The following is a 15,397-nucleotide window of genomic DNA, read 5'->3' on the forward strand; positions in this document are numbered from 1 at the left end:
GAGAAGGACCTGGGAGTGCTGGTGGACACCAAGTTAAGCATGAGGCAGCAATGTGCCCTTGTGGCCAAGAAGGCCAATGGTATCCTGGGGTGCATCAGGAAGAGTGTTGCCAGCAGGTCGAGGGAGGTGATTCTCCCCCTCTACTCAGCCCTGGTGAGGCCACATCTGGAGTACTGCGTCCAGTTCTGGGCTCCCCAGTACAAGAGGGATGTGGCACTACTGGAGCGAGTCCAGCGAAGGGCTACAAAGATGATTAGGGGACTGGAGCATCTCTCTTATGAGGAAAGGCTGAGAGAGCTGGGACTGTTCAGCCTGGAGAAGAGAAGACTGAAGGAAGATCTTACCAATGGGTATAAATACCTGAAGGGAGGGTGTAAAGAGGATGGGGCCAGACTCTTTTCAGTGGTGCCCAGCGATAGGACTCAAGGCAATGGGCACAAACTGAAACACAGGAAGCTCCATCTGAACATAAGGAAAAAGTGACTTTACTGTGAGGGAGACAGAGCACTGGAACAGGTTGCCCAGAGAGGTTGTGGAGCCTCCTTCCATAGAGATATTCAAGAGCCGTCTGGACACAATCCTGGGCAACATGCTCTAGGTGACCCTGCTTGAGCAGGGGGGTTGGACTAGATGATCTCCAGAGGTCCCTTCCAACCTCAACCATTCTGTAATTCTCTGATTCTGTGGTTCAGTAATTATAGCTTGTGTTGGGGTTTGGACTTCCATGGTCAGACCATCCATGTCAAAACTGCTTGGATCATAGCCTAAACACCATTTTAATCAAACCATTGGTTAAGTCCAGAGTTTCCAGCTGAAGTATAAAAGGCAGAGCCCAGCATTTGAGGGGGACCACTGTTTAAACACACAGGCCTCCTGGCTCCTGGCAGCTGTGACACAGCATGGCAAGCAGCCATCCTTCTGCACAGAAGCGCAACACAGCAGTGTTGAACACTGAAATAAATGGTGCCATCTTCTGGCTACATATCATTATTTTATCACTTTACAAACAAAGACATGGCCAAGGCTTAATGCTTTGATTTTCAGAAAGGTCGCCATGGGTATTTCTGCACTAGTTCTTACAGTTCCTGCTGAACACCCAAAATATCTAACTCTGGGATAAAAACACACTAAAGGAAAGGGATGCAAGTCCCTGACATTAAGCCCTGATTTTCACCTGTCTCCAAGTTCCTTTACATCACACTGGAGAAAGCAGAAAGAAGCAGGCTGTAGCCATGTGGTCTCTGCATCTGAGCATTCGCCAGATGCTGACGTAAATCAGAGCAATGAAACGTCTGCTGCACCACCTCTGTGCCGACTCCGCAAGACTTTCTCCAAGGGGCAGCTTAAGTCTTTCCTGCTGTTTGGCAGCACCAAGGAGCTGGAACAGAAGCATGAGTGCAGCCCTAAATGCACATGAACACTCCCTTCCCCTGCAAAGGGGATTCCTCTGGGGCCTTTGCTTTACAAAGATAGATAGGGGTGTTGGCTCAAATATGCCACCTTTAAAAAAGCTCTCTAACTGGCCAAGCTCCAGCTCATAAAGAAATGATTGGGAAATAACATGATTTCTAATTTAGTTTAATATTTTCCTTCCATTTTGGGTTGAAGTGGCATGTGCAGTGGAGTAACATCTCCCCTTGATTTTGATTAAGTGCAAGCATGCATTTCAATTGTTTGCTAATGACTGCACAACCCGATGGGACATCTCACTGCCTCAGATCTCGAATAGTAGTTTCCACATCTGAAATTATAATGTAATATCTCTTCTAAATGCAGCACTGCTGCGCAGAGTGTTTTCTTACAACTTGGAGCATATGCAAATTGCGAGTGAACAGCCTGAGAGCTGACAAGGATGCCTCAGTGCATTATTAATACATTTCCTTTTCTCCTTTCCTTCCCTTTCCTTCTAAGCATTAGAGCATATCTGAGTGCCATGTCGAATGTCATTAGGCTGCAGTGCAGGAACATATCGAGCTATTTGACAAACCCAATCAGTCAAAGGCTGGTGGTTCTGCGGGGTACAACTATCTCGACTGCAGCTTCAGCAAGTCTCTACTGTGCTATGGAAGCTGCATTGACAAGAACACACAGAATTACTATTGGCATTCAGTGACATTATGTCCTTGGGCAGATGAGAATGGTCTTTATTTGCTCACACCCATTCTGCTCTAGATCAGACAAATGGATTCTTGGATTTGGATGAGCCTTTTTTACCACTAAGTTGAAGAGAGGAGTCTACAGAACCTGCTGACTGCCAAATTAAATACAGTTGGATGGACATTGATTACTTTGTTTGGGTCATTCCACTACGGAGTGACTCTAAAAATTGCTAATAGAGAATTCCCCGTGTGCATAGCAGAAATCAAACCTCGGTGAAAGCTAGTAACCCTTCATTTCTAAAAGCAAAATGATATCTTTCACAATATGTTAAAACATGGCGTGAGACTGACTTTAGCCTACAATGGACATAAAAATTTAAAGCAATCTTCAGCAAAAAAGTTTGCCTCTTTTCAGCAAGGCCGGGAGCAACAGAAAACTGGGATGAGCTAACATTACACCAGATAAAAAACCCAACAGATTAGACCTTTAATAAGCCTTTTACACCTTATTGCAGCTACTTAAAATTCTTTCTTTTTTTTTTTTTTAGCTTTTCCTAGCCTAGCTTCAGAATAGCTTGTTGCTACTGACTATACAAAACATTCAAATCAAAATCAACTTAGAAATTATCTTGCTCTGTTGTATTGTTATTACAGCAGAACTTGGCACTTGGCTACTGACAGCTCTACTAGCAAACCCATATATTCTCACTAACTAGAATATCATGCCTTTATTTTTCTTCACAATGAAAAACAAAATGATTGTGTGACCAGTCTGCCTAGAGGACAGCTATGCATTAGCATACTACGTATGTAACTACATGTTAGCATACAATGTATTTACTTACACCAAGGAAGGTTCACACAATCTCTGTTTGCATTTCTCCAAAGTTAAACATCCCAATGAAGCATTTAAGTACCTGTCATCAGTGTTTGATGAGAGGTGGAAGCTGCCTAATTTTGTATCAAAGCTTTATCTGTGACATCTGCATGGGACTGGTTTATGACACATGGCCATGGCCTAAGGAAGACTTGCAACCTTCTGGAGCAGCAGCTGGAGGCCAAACAAGGTACCTTCAGATGCCTAAAAGGCACAAGACAACTGTGTTTAGGCTCCTGAATTGCTCTCTATGTGTCTAATTATCACATGCTCTTTGAAAATATCTAACTATCAATAATGTCTTTGCAGAACAAGAGAAACATGCATACTAGAAAACTGTCCTCCAAAACTGAGTTCATCCCATATATTTGAAGCACATAACTGAGATGCTGAAGTTAGAAACACAGACAGTTTAGGTATCGTCCAACACTGAGAGAAAGGGATGACCAAAAGACTCCTCCTGTCTTAGGTGGGCTGAACTGCCAGGAAAGAAGTACCTCTCTCCCCATTCACTGCACCAAAGAGGACCAGGGATACAAAAATTCTAGTTTGGCAGTCCCATTCCTGTAAGTAACTCGAGTGAGGTGGCAAAAAAATGGGCCTTAATGAGTAGGTCTAAATGAAATAGAAAGCCTACCCTTGTTTTCAATAGATATTGAACTGTACCCCAGTTCTGTATTTGTGCAGTGTTTTTCTTTCTTTCTATTTTTATTAAAATCTGAAGCAAGTTTTGCCTTTCTTTCTTGGGTGTTTTCTTCTGAGGCAGCTCTACAGGTCTGAGGGGAATAAGTCCTGGCTTGAGCCAGAATGCAAACTTAATGAGTCCTTCAAATGTTTCAGGATTTACTTAGAAGAGTAGATTGGTATAATTATACCAGGTGAGATGAAAAATGATCCTCAATTCTCATACTAGATTTTTGGATGATTTAGTAAAACAATTTACAAACATAGACCTGTTCTATCCTATCCTAAACACTGAGTGGGATTTTTAATGGGCTTCTCAGGAAATCACATCATTAGTATTTAGAATCATATCATTAGTGTAGATATCATACAAAATATATTTCTATTGCATTAAAATGTCCAAATCTGAACTAGACTGCTGGAAATAATGACGTGTTACCCCAACTGACATAGTCTCTTTGACATGTATTCTGAAGCTTTGTAAAAAGAAAAAATTCAGCATCTCCTCTGGGATGACACAGAATATGTCCGAGCAAAGGGTTAAAGACTAGTTTAAATTTGATCCAGGGCAGTAACATTTAAGAGGCATAACCATTTGTTAGCCGTTCTGAGGACCTCTGAAATGCATCGCTGGCTCTAACACGTTTCTTAGAGGACATATAGAGCACACAAAGGATTAGCTGAGGATATTCACTTTCATGGCATTTTGTGTTCCTTTATAACTTGTAAGTAATACTGAAAGTTAAGCCTATACAAAGAGCACTGCATGCTTTTGATGCATTTTTTACATGGATGGTTAAGGTTTTTCCAGTATTCGTAGATCGTACACACGTCCCTTCCCAAGTTCGTATATGTTTTCCAGTTACAACCATGTACCACCCTTGATTCTGGTAACTAGATAAAAAACAGGTGTCCTTCCCCATACATGTTCTGATAAATGAGGTGCTGTGCTGGGACTAGGGAGAGGTGGATTATATTTCTAGTACTGACATTGAGCTGCTGGATGAAATTGGGTAGATGATTTTGTCTCTTTCCTTCCAGGTGTCATATGTTTACACTATATACTCTTTGATGCAAGGTCTGTTTCTTCTTATGTTCAGATGGGGATACTCCAAGCCTACCTATAATAATAAGAACAACTTCCTACATGTAAGACAGTTGGCCATCTATATGTTGGGAAGAATTATTGGTGAATGTACTTTTTTTTTCTTTATAGAGCTTTGTTTACTGAGAAAATGCAAAGATTTCCCACAGGTGTCAGTAGGAAATGTCAAATGTTGTGTTACTAAATAATGCTCACTATCGCAACGAAATCAGAAGGGAGGTTTTAGCTTCACAAAAGAAAAGCCTCAAACAGTAATGTGACATGACGATATTTATTGATTCTAATTAAGGTTAAAAAAAGGTTCACAGCTGTCAGATAAAAATATCTGCAGAGCCTATTGAAAAGGGAACTTAAGAAGAAAACCAAGGGAGACGGTCACCACAGAGGCACTTGAGAAAATGCTACAGTTATAAAAGGCACAAATTCATCACGCACACAGTATATATACTCCTGCAAAGTGAAGTCACTTTTTTTTTCCCAAAACACAGAGGCAGGCACCACTTAACACTGACCTGTACTTGTTCACAGGAGACACACTATAAGCTGCAATCTATGACAACGCATAAATGATTCAACTGTAGAGATACTTTGAAAGCAAGACCACTTTGACCATCTCATTTTTATCTCTATTGAAGAACAAACTGTGAGATCAAGGTAGTCTTAAGGTGGAGATGTAAGAGGGAATGTTAGTCTGTTTAAAAGTGTATTTGTGGGCACTTGTAATCTTCATTTTAAGTGAGTTTGTTTCTTGTCTGAGAGTACTGGCAGTTCTGCTGCCATTTAATTCTGGCTCCCTTTTGCACCAAAGCAGTCTGATAGGACATAGAATTCCTTCTTCCTCAAAAATATTTTTCTTTCATATCTCAAAGAAAAAAAAAAGAGATCTTAGAGTTTTGCGCTTTTATAAAGCTTACCTAAGTGAAATCATAGTCCCACTGAAGAAGCAGCAAGATTATTTCAATAAAAGCCTCTTGCTTCTCATCCAGGCGCTGGGTTCCAATTATGGACAAGGCTTGGACATACATTTAAGTGTCATTAATGTCTTTGTCTTATTGACAGTGGATGTGCTATTTGGAATCAAGATCTGCATTGAGAAAAAAATGTACCATTTAAGGAAAACATGGGGCTGCCTCAGACTGTTCTCTCCCTTGTTAATGTTGAGTAGTTTATAAGTAGCTTTCAAGTACTTTGGTTAACAGAGATTTTCACACTATGACCTGACATTTTCTGCAATATATAATTGCTATTAGAACAGTGTACAAGCAAGTGAACCACCTTTTATAGCAAACTAAGATCCTTAAAAAATATACATGTTTGCACAAATCAGTTCATAACAGAAACACATGATTATTTCCATGCTTGTTTTTATAATGCATTTTACGAAGTTGGAAAACTGCTGGATTTTTTCATGATGATGGATTTCTCATGAAACACGTTAATAAATTATGAATAGGGCACTACTGAATACCAGTTAAACCAGACCCAATTTCTCTCTTTGAAAGTTTAGTGTGAAGTAATTTTAAAATGTAAGCCAGTGCTAACAATTCCCTCCACCCATGTGAAAGTATTTTCAATTCTCCAACTACATTTATCAGTTTTCTCAGCACACTGGCATACACATACACAAAGTGTCATATTTTCCTTTTATTTGGAAGATGTTGAGAAAACAAGAGCAAACACTTGCTTTTAATCACATAGTGGTCATAGACTCCACAGTATAATCCCAGCAAGAAACTGCTGTAGAGTCAAAGAGAAAATTCCTAATGCTTAGGGAGTCTGGAAAAAGAGTCAAACACTTTTGAGTGTTATTACAAACGTTGCATTCAGACCTCTCAGTTCCATAGGACTTGGCTAGAAATCTCAGGGGATCCAAATTTAATTTGGGATTTCAGGCACTCCCTACTTTTGTTTGTGGCAGGTAGCATAAGAAATGCTTTCGTCATGGGCTTTTTTTTCCCCCCCCCCATTTTGTTTCACTTTGAAACTAAGAAAGGTTTGTGTCTACACACACATCTTTTTAAAAATTGACCAACCTCGCAAAAAGCTCTGGTTATGATTCAGATCAGTGCTGCCTGTGCCTAAATTCTGTTTTTCCTTGGGTTTTCTGCTCCTGTGGCACAGAGAATTTTCTTGTTAGACTAGGAAAAAACTCTTCCAGATTCATGAGCAAAAAGGACAAAGACAGATACATTTTGGACATGAATAAAAGCAACCTGTCTTTAACAGTCTCAAGGGTTTGCTCCCCTTTCCAGACCTGCAGAGTATTTCTAGGGCAGAAGTGGGACTTGAATTTCAAGTAGTTTTGGCAGAGAAGTCATTCTGCAAATGCAGCAGTTCTTTATATGTATGTATGTATTATATAAATATGTATTCGCCGTCTAAAACTTACAAATATTAGACAAAGACTTTAAAAACATCTTCCCAAATTTAAGTTCTTATGTCTACTTTTTGGCCTGAGAATTACCTAAGCTGCAAAAGCTCTGAGCTTGTACAGTTCCCATTCAGCTTTGGGTTCTTAATTCTTTTAGTAAATAAATCACACAGAGAGAAAGCCCATGTAGAAGTACTTTAGACGTACTTTGGGGTAGAAAAATGTCCTAGCCAAATACTGCTCTGTGTGATATAATGAGAAAGGCCATACGTACGGTACTGCACCGTTCTTTTGACTTAAGGATTTTTATGTTTGAAAAGTTCCCTGATGCATTTTAAAAGGATGTTATGAGGATACTTTTTTGTGATAAAATCCAAACGGCTGCTACAAAAAGATTTTTAACTGGCACATCAAGTTTAAAAGAATGAAGTTTAAGGGCCAGAACCTGATGCACTACTCACAAATATTACAGCTTTATAAGCAGTTTAGTGGATTCCCATTGGACCATTTGGAAAGTAAAGTACTACTCAGCATGAACAAGGAGATCAGATGCTAGCCCAAAAAGTCTGCATGATAGTGATGATACAATTCCTCTACCGTCTGCTCACCCCAGTTGCTGAATATATTGTTATTATACTTCCCTCCATTTTTTTTTTTAATGCAATGTAATTTCTTTACATATAAATCATCACTGGCTGAAGGGAGAATTGCAGCAGATGGGCTCAGGAAAATTCCAGCTTTGTAAGTTTTCTCAAATTCCACGTGCACTGGACCAAATCCTGCCCTCAGTTATGCCTTTGACTTCCTGTTGTGTCTTGCACAGATATAAAACAGCAGAATAATCTAGAAAAAGGTACTGTGATGCTTGCAGGCAGGCACCTAAGGTTTTGGGGGATTTTTTTTTGCTGGCTTACACTGTTTGAAAGGTACCAAACCAGGGAGGGCAGAAGCACCTGTAGATGACTATCCTATCCATGGTTCTGTTTGATCTCCCTATCATTTATACCCTTGATTGGCTACCAAAAGTGCACAGTCAGTACAACACTGCACAGCAGGCTGAACTGGAAGCGCTAATCACACTGATCTTCTTGTTAGGAAAGAATGAAGTTCTGAATCAAGTTGAATTAAATCAAGTTCTGAATTAAGCTGTGTTCAGCATGAAGCAAGTGTTGAGACACAGATAAAGTTCCCATTTATTACACTAAAGCTACATTTTCAAGCCCATTGTACCCTACCAGTCAAGACAGCCCCTGCCTCAAGGTGTTCAAAGTCTAAACCTAAGTAGATGAAAGAAAGGAAGGAGATAAGAAAATGATGTAAAAGAGCTTTTACGGCCTACTTTATAGCTTCCCGGGATAGACAGAGGTTAATTTGTTCCCTTGATATCTTGCAACAACGTAGGGAGGTAAAACTGTGGAGCCACAGAGGCACTAGACATGGTGAAAAATGTTCCAAAGGCTATGTCTGTACCCTCGTATTAACACAAGGCTCCCAGTTCACACTCAAGCCCAATACCCTGATCAGCCGTATTGCTTTACACATTGGCTGTGGTCTGGAGCCTGCCAGTTTTCTAGGCAGGGAAGATCTGATTCCACAGAGGGACACATGAGCTCTGCCCTTGCAGGCAGTGTGAGAAGAGCTGGGGATCCTGAAATTCAACTCCATTGCCAAAGGCAGCAAAGACATTGTCTTTAATTCACTGTGGGACAACTATGCCATTGGAGATGCTAATAAACTATGGGCATACTTGCATAGTTTGGATGGATAAATTTAGACCACCATTTCAAAAGGCATCCTGACCTGTTCTTTAAGTGCTGCCTGGGCTTCAGACATTTGGGAAGGAAATTAACTGAAAGATCCCCACTAGCAACTTGCATAAACGAATCCACTATTCTTTAAGCTATGATTTCTTTTCTCAGTCAGAGACAATGGGCAGAAATTTTTTTGTTTATAGCTAGAGATGGATGGGCCTATGAAGACTTGGAGTCCAGGGTCTGGTTCTGATGCAACATAAAAATGACTGGAAATCACATCAGAACAGGCTTTATTGAGGTATTTTGTCACTTCTGTTCTGAGATCTGGATTAAAAACCTCAAGGGGATAATGCTTGGCAGGGTTTCCTAGAAATCCAACAAAAAATTACTGCTAGAAGTAGGCCTGGATTCAAGGGGTTCTTTTTTGGTCTGGATCCCCTTTATTTATACCTTCCTTCTAGCATCTTCTCTCTACTGTTTTCTCCTCTTCTCCAGTCATGATCTGATTCTGGAGATAGGAAGTACATGCCAAAAAAAAGCTCTGAAAAAAAGAAAACAGCAAGTGTGAGGCTTTTTTTTGGCACCTTTTTCAGTTTCGAACCAGAAGTCCTTTTTTGTAGGCAAATAGCCCTGCAGCTGCCACAGAGGTGAAGAAAGTGGAAAATCCAATCAGCTTTAGCAGTCCTGGTATAGATGGCAAGTTCCTCTCCCAAAAAGTTCTAGTGATGGGCAGAGCTGGCACATCCTGTGGGGAGAGCATCCATTATTAACATAACATAACCACTGTGAGGGGCAGGACGTAAATCTAAAGCATCTTGCAGCAGAAGCAAAAGTGGATTGAGACAGTTCATGTTATCAAAAAGTACAGGGCTTCAAAATTTTCTTCTCATTTAGAAGGAAGAGACACATGAAAAGGATTCATAGGCTGATTAAAAAGTGCAATTCTTTTTGATTCCATGTCACTGGATCAGTAGACGGGTGCCCTCTCTGGGCTTCTACCATGTTTCTGTTTAGGAAAGGGTAGTTGTGGTGAGTAAAGGAAAGATTATGGTGGTTTTGGTTTAGAGAACTTAACTAAAAACAAACCAATGGAATTTTATCTCATCAGCAGTATCAAAGAAAAAATAATCCACTTAATCTACAGAAAGACTTACAGTTGATTCAGGTTCTGGCTTCCAAATTTCACTGTCTGGGATTTTCCTCATAGCAAACAGTATCTGAAAATAAATAACATTTCATAGTAAGTAACATTCATTCCTCTAAAGGGCAAAAGGTTTGGGTTTCAATTTTTGTTTTAAAATATTACTGGCTTGATTAAGATAACTTAGCAAATAAATTTCTGTGTGTTCAAATTTTAGGGAAAACCTGATCTTTGCACAAGTCATTTCTGGGGAGGCCTGATATTTAGTAAGATACTCCTCCTAGGGGAAAGTAAAAACAACAGAATAACCTCTCCATGCTTAATTATTCCATGTGAGATATCAGAACTTGACTAGTCTTACAGGAATAAGGTAATATGAGCGTGCCTAAGAGTTAAGTACACACTCACGGCAGTGATGCGTGTATCAATCAGCTACCGAATCGGCAACCTATATAGGAAGCTAGGAGTCATTTGTTTGGCAAATTTTACCATGGTGTAGGAAGAGGAACAGAATCCTGTGAGTGATGACAGAACCTCATTTTCAGCCAGAGAAAAGCAAGATTAAAAAGAAAACTTTCACAATGGAAAAGTAACCATTCATAGTATCAAAGATACCAGAGATGATGAGGAAAGCAAAGATTATCTGAAATGATAATAATGAAAGACAGCAAGATGATTTTTTTTTAAGTAAAATAAAAGGAAGATGATGCTGTTAATGTTTTTTCCTATTCCAGTCTCTTGTAGATTTAACTAGACTTGCATTCTTTTAAGATGGGCTCTTATTTTAGACAAGATTCAGGAATATTGTCAAGTCTTCTATCTAAAACGGTGAGAAACATCCCTGCATTAGATTTTTAACCCTCACAAATAAATGAGGAAAAGGAAAACAACACATTTTTACCAGTCAAGCTCACTTGCCAACTTCTCTGCTGAGGCCTGTGGAGGTTTTGCTGTAATATATTTATCTCCTTACCTTAGAGAGGTCATGAAGTGCTATGTCTGGAGGTTTTCAAGAACACGTTGGGTATAACCTTCATATGCGGGACAGTTTAGGTACAGCTGATCCTCGTCTTGTGCCATCAATATGAACTATATGAACTATCCAGATCCCTTACAGACCAATTTCTGTTCTATGACTATAGGTTGTATACATAAGGTTCCCTTCACCTCATAAAAAAAAAAGATGAAATTTCTCTTGCTGCTCCAGAAACTGCAACATTTATGAAAAATATCTGAGGAACTTGCATCTTCTTACCAAGCAAGATATTTAAGTCTTTGTGTAAGGACTATATATAAGGCACTAAACTGATGGTAATGCTCAGAAACAGTTGAGGAAGGGGCTTGCTTGGTCTGCAGGCCATCAGAACTGAGCTGTTACAAATGAGGCTGATTGCCATGATCTCTCAGTATGATGACTAACATAATGCACCCATTTTTGGGAAAAAAATGACTAGGTGAGAATTTTCCCGTTAAAGAATAAAAAAAAGATGTCATTCCTGGAAACAGAGAAGAATTTGATAAAAGAGCCAGAGTACATCCTAAATACTTCAAATCTAAATGCAAAACCTTAATTCTTTTTGAAGCCTATCCCCTTTTCAGGGATTTGCATCAAGATTTTGGAATGCCAGAAGCTGGCAATGCTCAGTCCCCATTTGGCTTATAACCAGTTCACATAGGATACTTGACAGTGCCTTTTGCTTTGGGTTTGTGTCTGTACCTCTCTGGCTGCTCTTTCTCCAGCCTGTACAGCCCCCTCCATGTATCCGCTCCACTCGGTGGCTGTCTCCGTGCCAGCAAAATAGATCCTGTCAATGGGCTGCCGAAGAAGCCTTGAGAGGGACAAGCAATAAGCAACATCATCCACATCAAGAAAGATGACTAAAATCTTTGGGCAAAGATTAGAATAAGAGTGTTTTAAATAACAGTGAGCACTTAAAGATAGTAACTTTGGGGGCTTGAGTTGGAGTCCGCATTGCATTTCACTTCTTACAATAGAGACTCCAGTGTTCATATTTTCTGTATATTTAGACTGTGATCCTTGTAATGCTATTTCTAGATGTTGATCTAGCACTCATGTAAGTGTGAAGGACAATTGGTCTGAGATGAGACTTATTCTATCTTATGAGTTTAGCTAGCATTCCAAAAACCAATGATAGTAGTCACTGGCTTTCCAGACTTCACAGTGAAGCATTCTAAAGTACAGTCCCATGATATCTAAGTAACAAGAAAAAAAAAAGGGGGGGGGTGTTACCCTTTATTGTCTTTTTTTGCCAGAATTTGCAATAATTAGTATCATAAAAATTACTTTAAAAACTAAGGCTTCTGTATGTTCTTCATTACAGCTGCTTTATTGCTCTCAGTTCTTTCTAAATTGTGAAGGCTTAAACTTCAAGGAGGTCTATGGCACTACATTAAAAACTAGGTATTTGAAAGGCAATCACTGATCTGATCAGTAAGCTCTTTTTCTTTTTGGTAAAACTTATTTTCATGAAAAAACATACGTCTGAGAGGCCTATAGACAATGGCACACTGATTAATGCAGTAAGCTTTATCTGCTAAGATGAACGGTCCATAGAAATCACTCATAACTGTCAGTGCTGGCAGGACTTAGTTCTCTACCAATATTTATAAAATGCCAGGTAAAGATATGCTGGAAATGGTAACAGTGATCTCAAATACCAAAAGCCTGTTTTGTAAACAGATTGTGAAAACTGCCACACTCCCTTCCAAGAATCTAGTCAGTTGCATTCACTGAATAACAGAAGTGGAAAAAAAACCTCTAATGTTACTGTACTCATCCATCATAAAGCCCAATGGAGACAAGTGGCAGGCTATTATATCTGTTTAAAACATTCCCCAGTGATTTTAAAAGTATAAAGTCAGTAGAGCGACAGAGAATTTATGACCCTTTCTGAGGTTGTTTATCAACTCTGTCTTATCTTACTATGCTGAAGTCCACCATTAATAGACATTGTACCTTCCATACTGAGTCATTATGCCTGGTGGGAAGTATGCTGTGTAGCACCCTCCAGAATACTGCTCTTCACACCAGTTCTTCTCTTCATAATGCACTGGCTGTAAAACAGAGATTAATTCACTCAAAGGAAGGACAAAGTGCTGAGGAAACTAATAAAATAACTGAGTAGACAGCAATGAAGAGTAACTTATGATTTGTTGCATGACAATGCCTGACAAGATGAGCACATTTAACAAGTTTCTTAATGCAGCATGGATTGACATAATAAATCTTAATTTTAGGCACAGCTAGCTATTTTTTGTAAACAAGCTAATACAGACATTGTAGAACAAAATCCTCTTAATCTGTCAACATAAATTTATGCTTTGAGCATAAATTTATGCTTTGAGCCATGTAAAATGAAGTTAACCTCTAGTGTAAACAGGTGTAACACTCATAACATGTACATTGAATATAAACACATATTGTTTAAAAACGCATAGTATGGTACTTGCATAGTTCTATTGCTATGTTTAAAATGACATGATCTTGAGACTCATATCTACAGCATTTAACTCACCTAAAATTGCCCTTAAAGGATAATGGACATTGATGACATAAATCAAGTGTGAGAACCTACAAATCCTGTCAGTTATTTACCATTACAGGGAAGGCAAGGGAAAGGCAAAAAGAAAAATGTATGCAGCAATGGCAGCAACTAGCAAGAGAAAAAACTTTATGCTGGACACAGACTGAGAGGGAATGGCAAGCCTGTTGCATCTGAAGACAATTGAGATTTATGGCGTTATAGTAACCACTGTGAATGTCATCCTCAGCACTGAAGCTGGAATACCATGTCTGGGTTTTTAACTGTTTCATAAGATCATTCTTGTTCTCACTGTCAAATACAATGTGAGATTTGCCACAATATCCTCTCTGCACCTCTACAGAAAGCAACAAGCACCCCTGCAGCAGGTACCTTTCCAAAATGCTAGGGAGCACTGTGCCAGAACATAGCTGCTTTCCAGCGTCACCCTGCCATTCCCCATTTCAACAAGTCTGGCAAGAGACACTGTGGTTTACATTTTGTTCTTACATGTAAAGCATCCTCTGATCCCAGAACCCTTGCATAGAGCTCGCACAGCTTCTTCTTCCTAAAAAAAGAAAAGCAACAAAGACTTCGCTGTAAGGAAAGAGAAAATAAACTGCTGCTAATATGCTCCAGTTTTGAGAGAACAAGTATTAATGTCTGCTTAAGCTTGAGGTTTCAGCCCTTCAGAGTCTATCCTAATTGCTCAGACTCTGGACCAGATCACTTTAGAAATAACTCTATCATTCAATAAACTCATGTGTTGTAGAAGTGCTAGTTATGCAAGCTGTCCCCTCAACACACCTCTAGCAGCCCACAGTCATATATTACCCAAAGGTCCTTTAGGCTGTCAGGAAAAGAAAGAAGTGAAGCTTTGTACTTTTTCTCTTGACAGATGGCCTAAGTTATGATTTGTTCCTACAAAGACACAGGTACTTTATTTATATATCTATAAAATCTCCTCCTGCTTTAGTGTATGAGTCTACAGATCCATGAACATACTTCACTCTATATCAAACCCTAAATGCAATGAAGTTTGTTCCTATAAGCTGTTGGGTCTTTCTGTTTACTGTTAGCTGAACTGCACCACTTTCCAAACAGACCAAGATGAAGAAGAAACAGCAATTAACAATTATGAAAAATGAAGATGTAAACAAAACACCAGAAAGACATTTATTTGTTTTATTTTTGGAAGCATATCCTGTGCTCCATAGAAGGCTATGCTGGCACAAGGCACAGCAGAAATACATCAGTCCCAACTTTGTAGGTGTATGGGCTACACTTACAGCTATATAAATATACCAGGAATCCATAAATATGCTCCAGTATGAAGGAGTCCAGCTCTGCAGGAGCTCAGGTATGAGCAGCTGAACTCAAAGAAGGGCATAGAAGGAGGATGAGAAAAAAAAAAAAAACAGGAAGAATTGAAGGGCCTTGGACAAGGTGTTCTTCTGTGCAGGCTGGTGCTTGAGCAGAAAGTGTGGAGGCTGCAAACATTCAAGAGAGCTGTGGCCCTGGGGTGATTTCACTGCTCACAGGCGACAAGCCTGGCAGCAGCCCTGTGGGGCAGGAGGAAAGCAGCCCTTTCCCTGCTCCAGCAGCAGAAATGCATGGTGAGACAGTGCCTAGCCAGGGGGGCTCCTAGAGCTGCCAGAGGCAAATATTGACATCCCTCAGCAGTCAGGGGGTGAGGGAGACCCCACAACACCCATACCCAAAGGGACCATGTTCTCCCTCTCCCTCTAAGCAGTGGTTCCATGCCCTGCAGACTGCCAGCACCTCCACACTGTCTGAACCAAATGCAGCCATTTCAACAGCGCT

General features: G+C 39.8%; 1 protein-coding gene across 4 annotated transcripts in view; it reads right to left on the reverse strand.

Annotated features, from left to right (window-relative positions):
* Positions 1-5,017: 5,017 nt before the first annotated feature.
* Positions 5,018-15,397, reverse strand: part of LOC106483688 (amine oxidase [flavin-containing] B) — a 58,099-nt gene continuing 47,719 nt past the window's right edge. For 2 of the 4 annotated variants that reach the window (XM_067297903.1, XM_013941686.2), the window contains 5 exons: positions 14,084-14,141; positions 13,009-13,106; positions 11,749-11,860; positions 10,045-10,107; positions 9,347-9,635 (listed from right to left, as the gene is read on the reverse strand). In XM_067297903.1, coding sequence (XP_067154004.1) covers positions 9,480-9,635; positions 10,045-10,107; positions 11,749-11,860; positions 13,009-13,106; positions 14,084-14,141 — 487 coding nt within the window. In that variant the 3' untranslated portion in view covers positions 9,347-9,479. Of the gene's footprint in view, positions 9,636-10,044; positions 10,108-11,507; positions 11,528-11,748; positions 11,861-13,008; positions 13,107-14,083; positions 14,142-15,397 lie in introns of those variants that run through there. The other 2 variants (XM_067297897.1, XM_067297910.1) reach the window with 2 other exon arrangements.

This window comes from Apteryx mantelli, chromosome 1, assembly GCF_036417845.1.
Source record: "Apteryx mantelli isolate bAptMan1 chromosome 1, bAptMan1.hap1, whole genome shotgun sequence".
NCBI lineage: Eukaryota > Metazoa > Chordata > Aves > Apterygiformes > Apterygidae > Apteryx > Apteryx mantelli.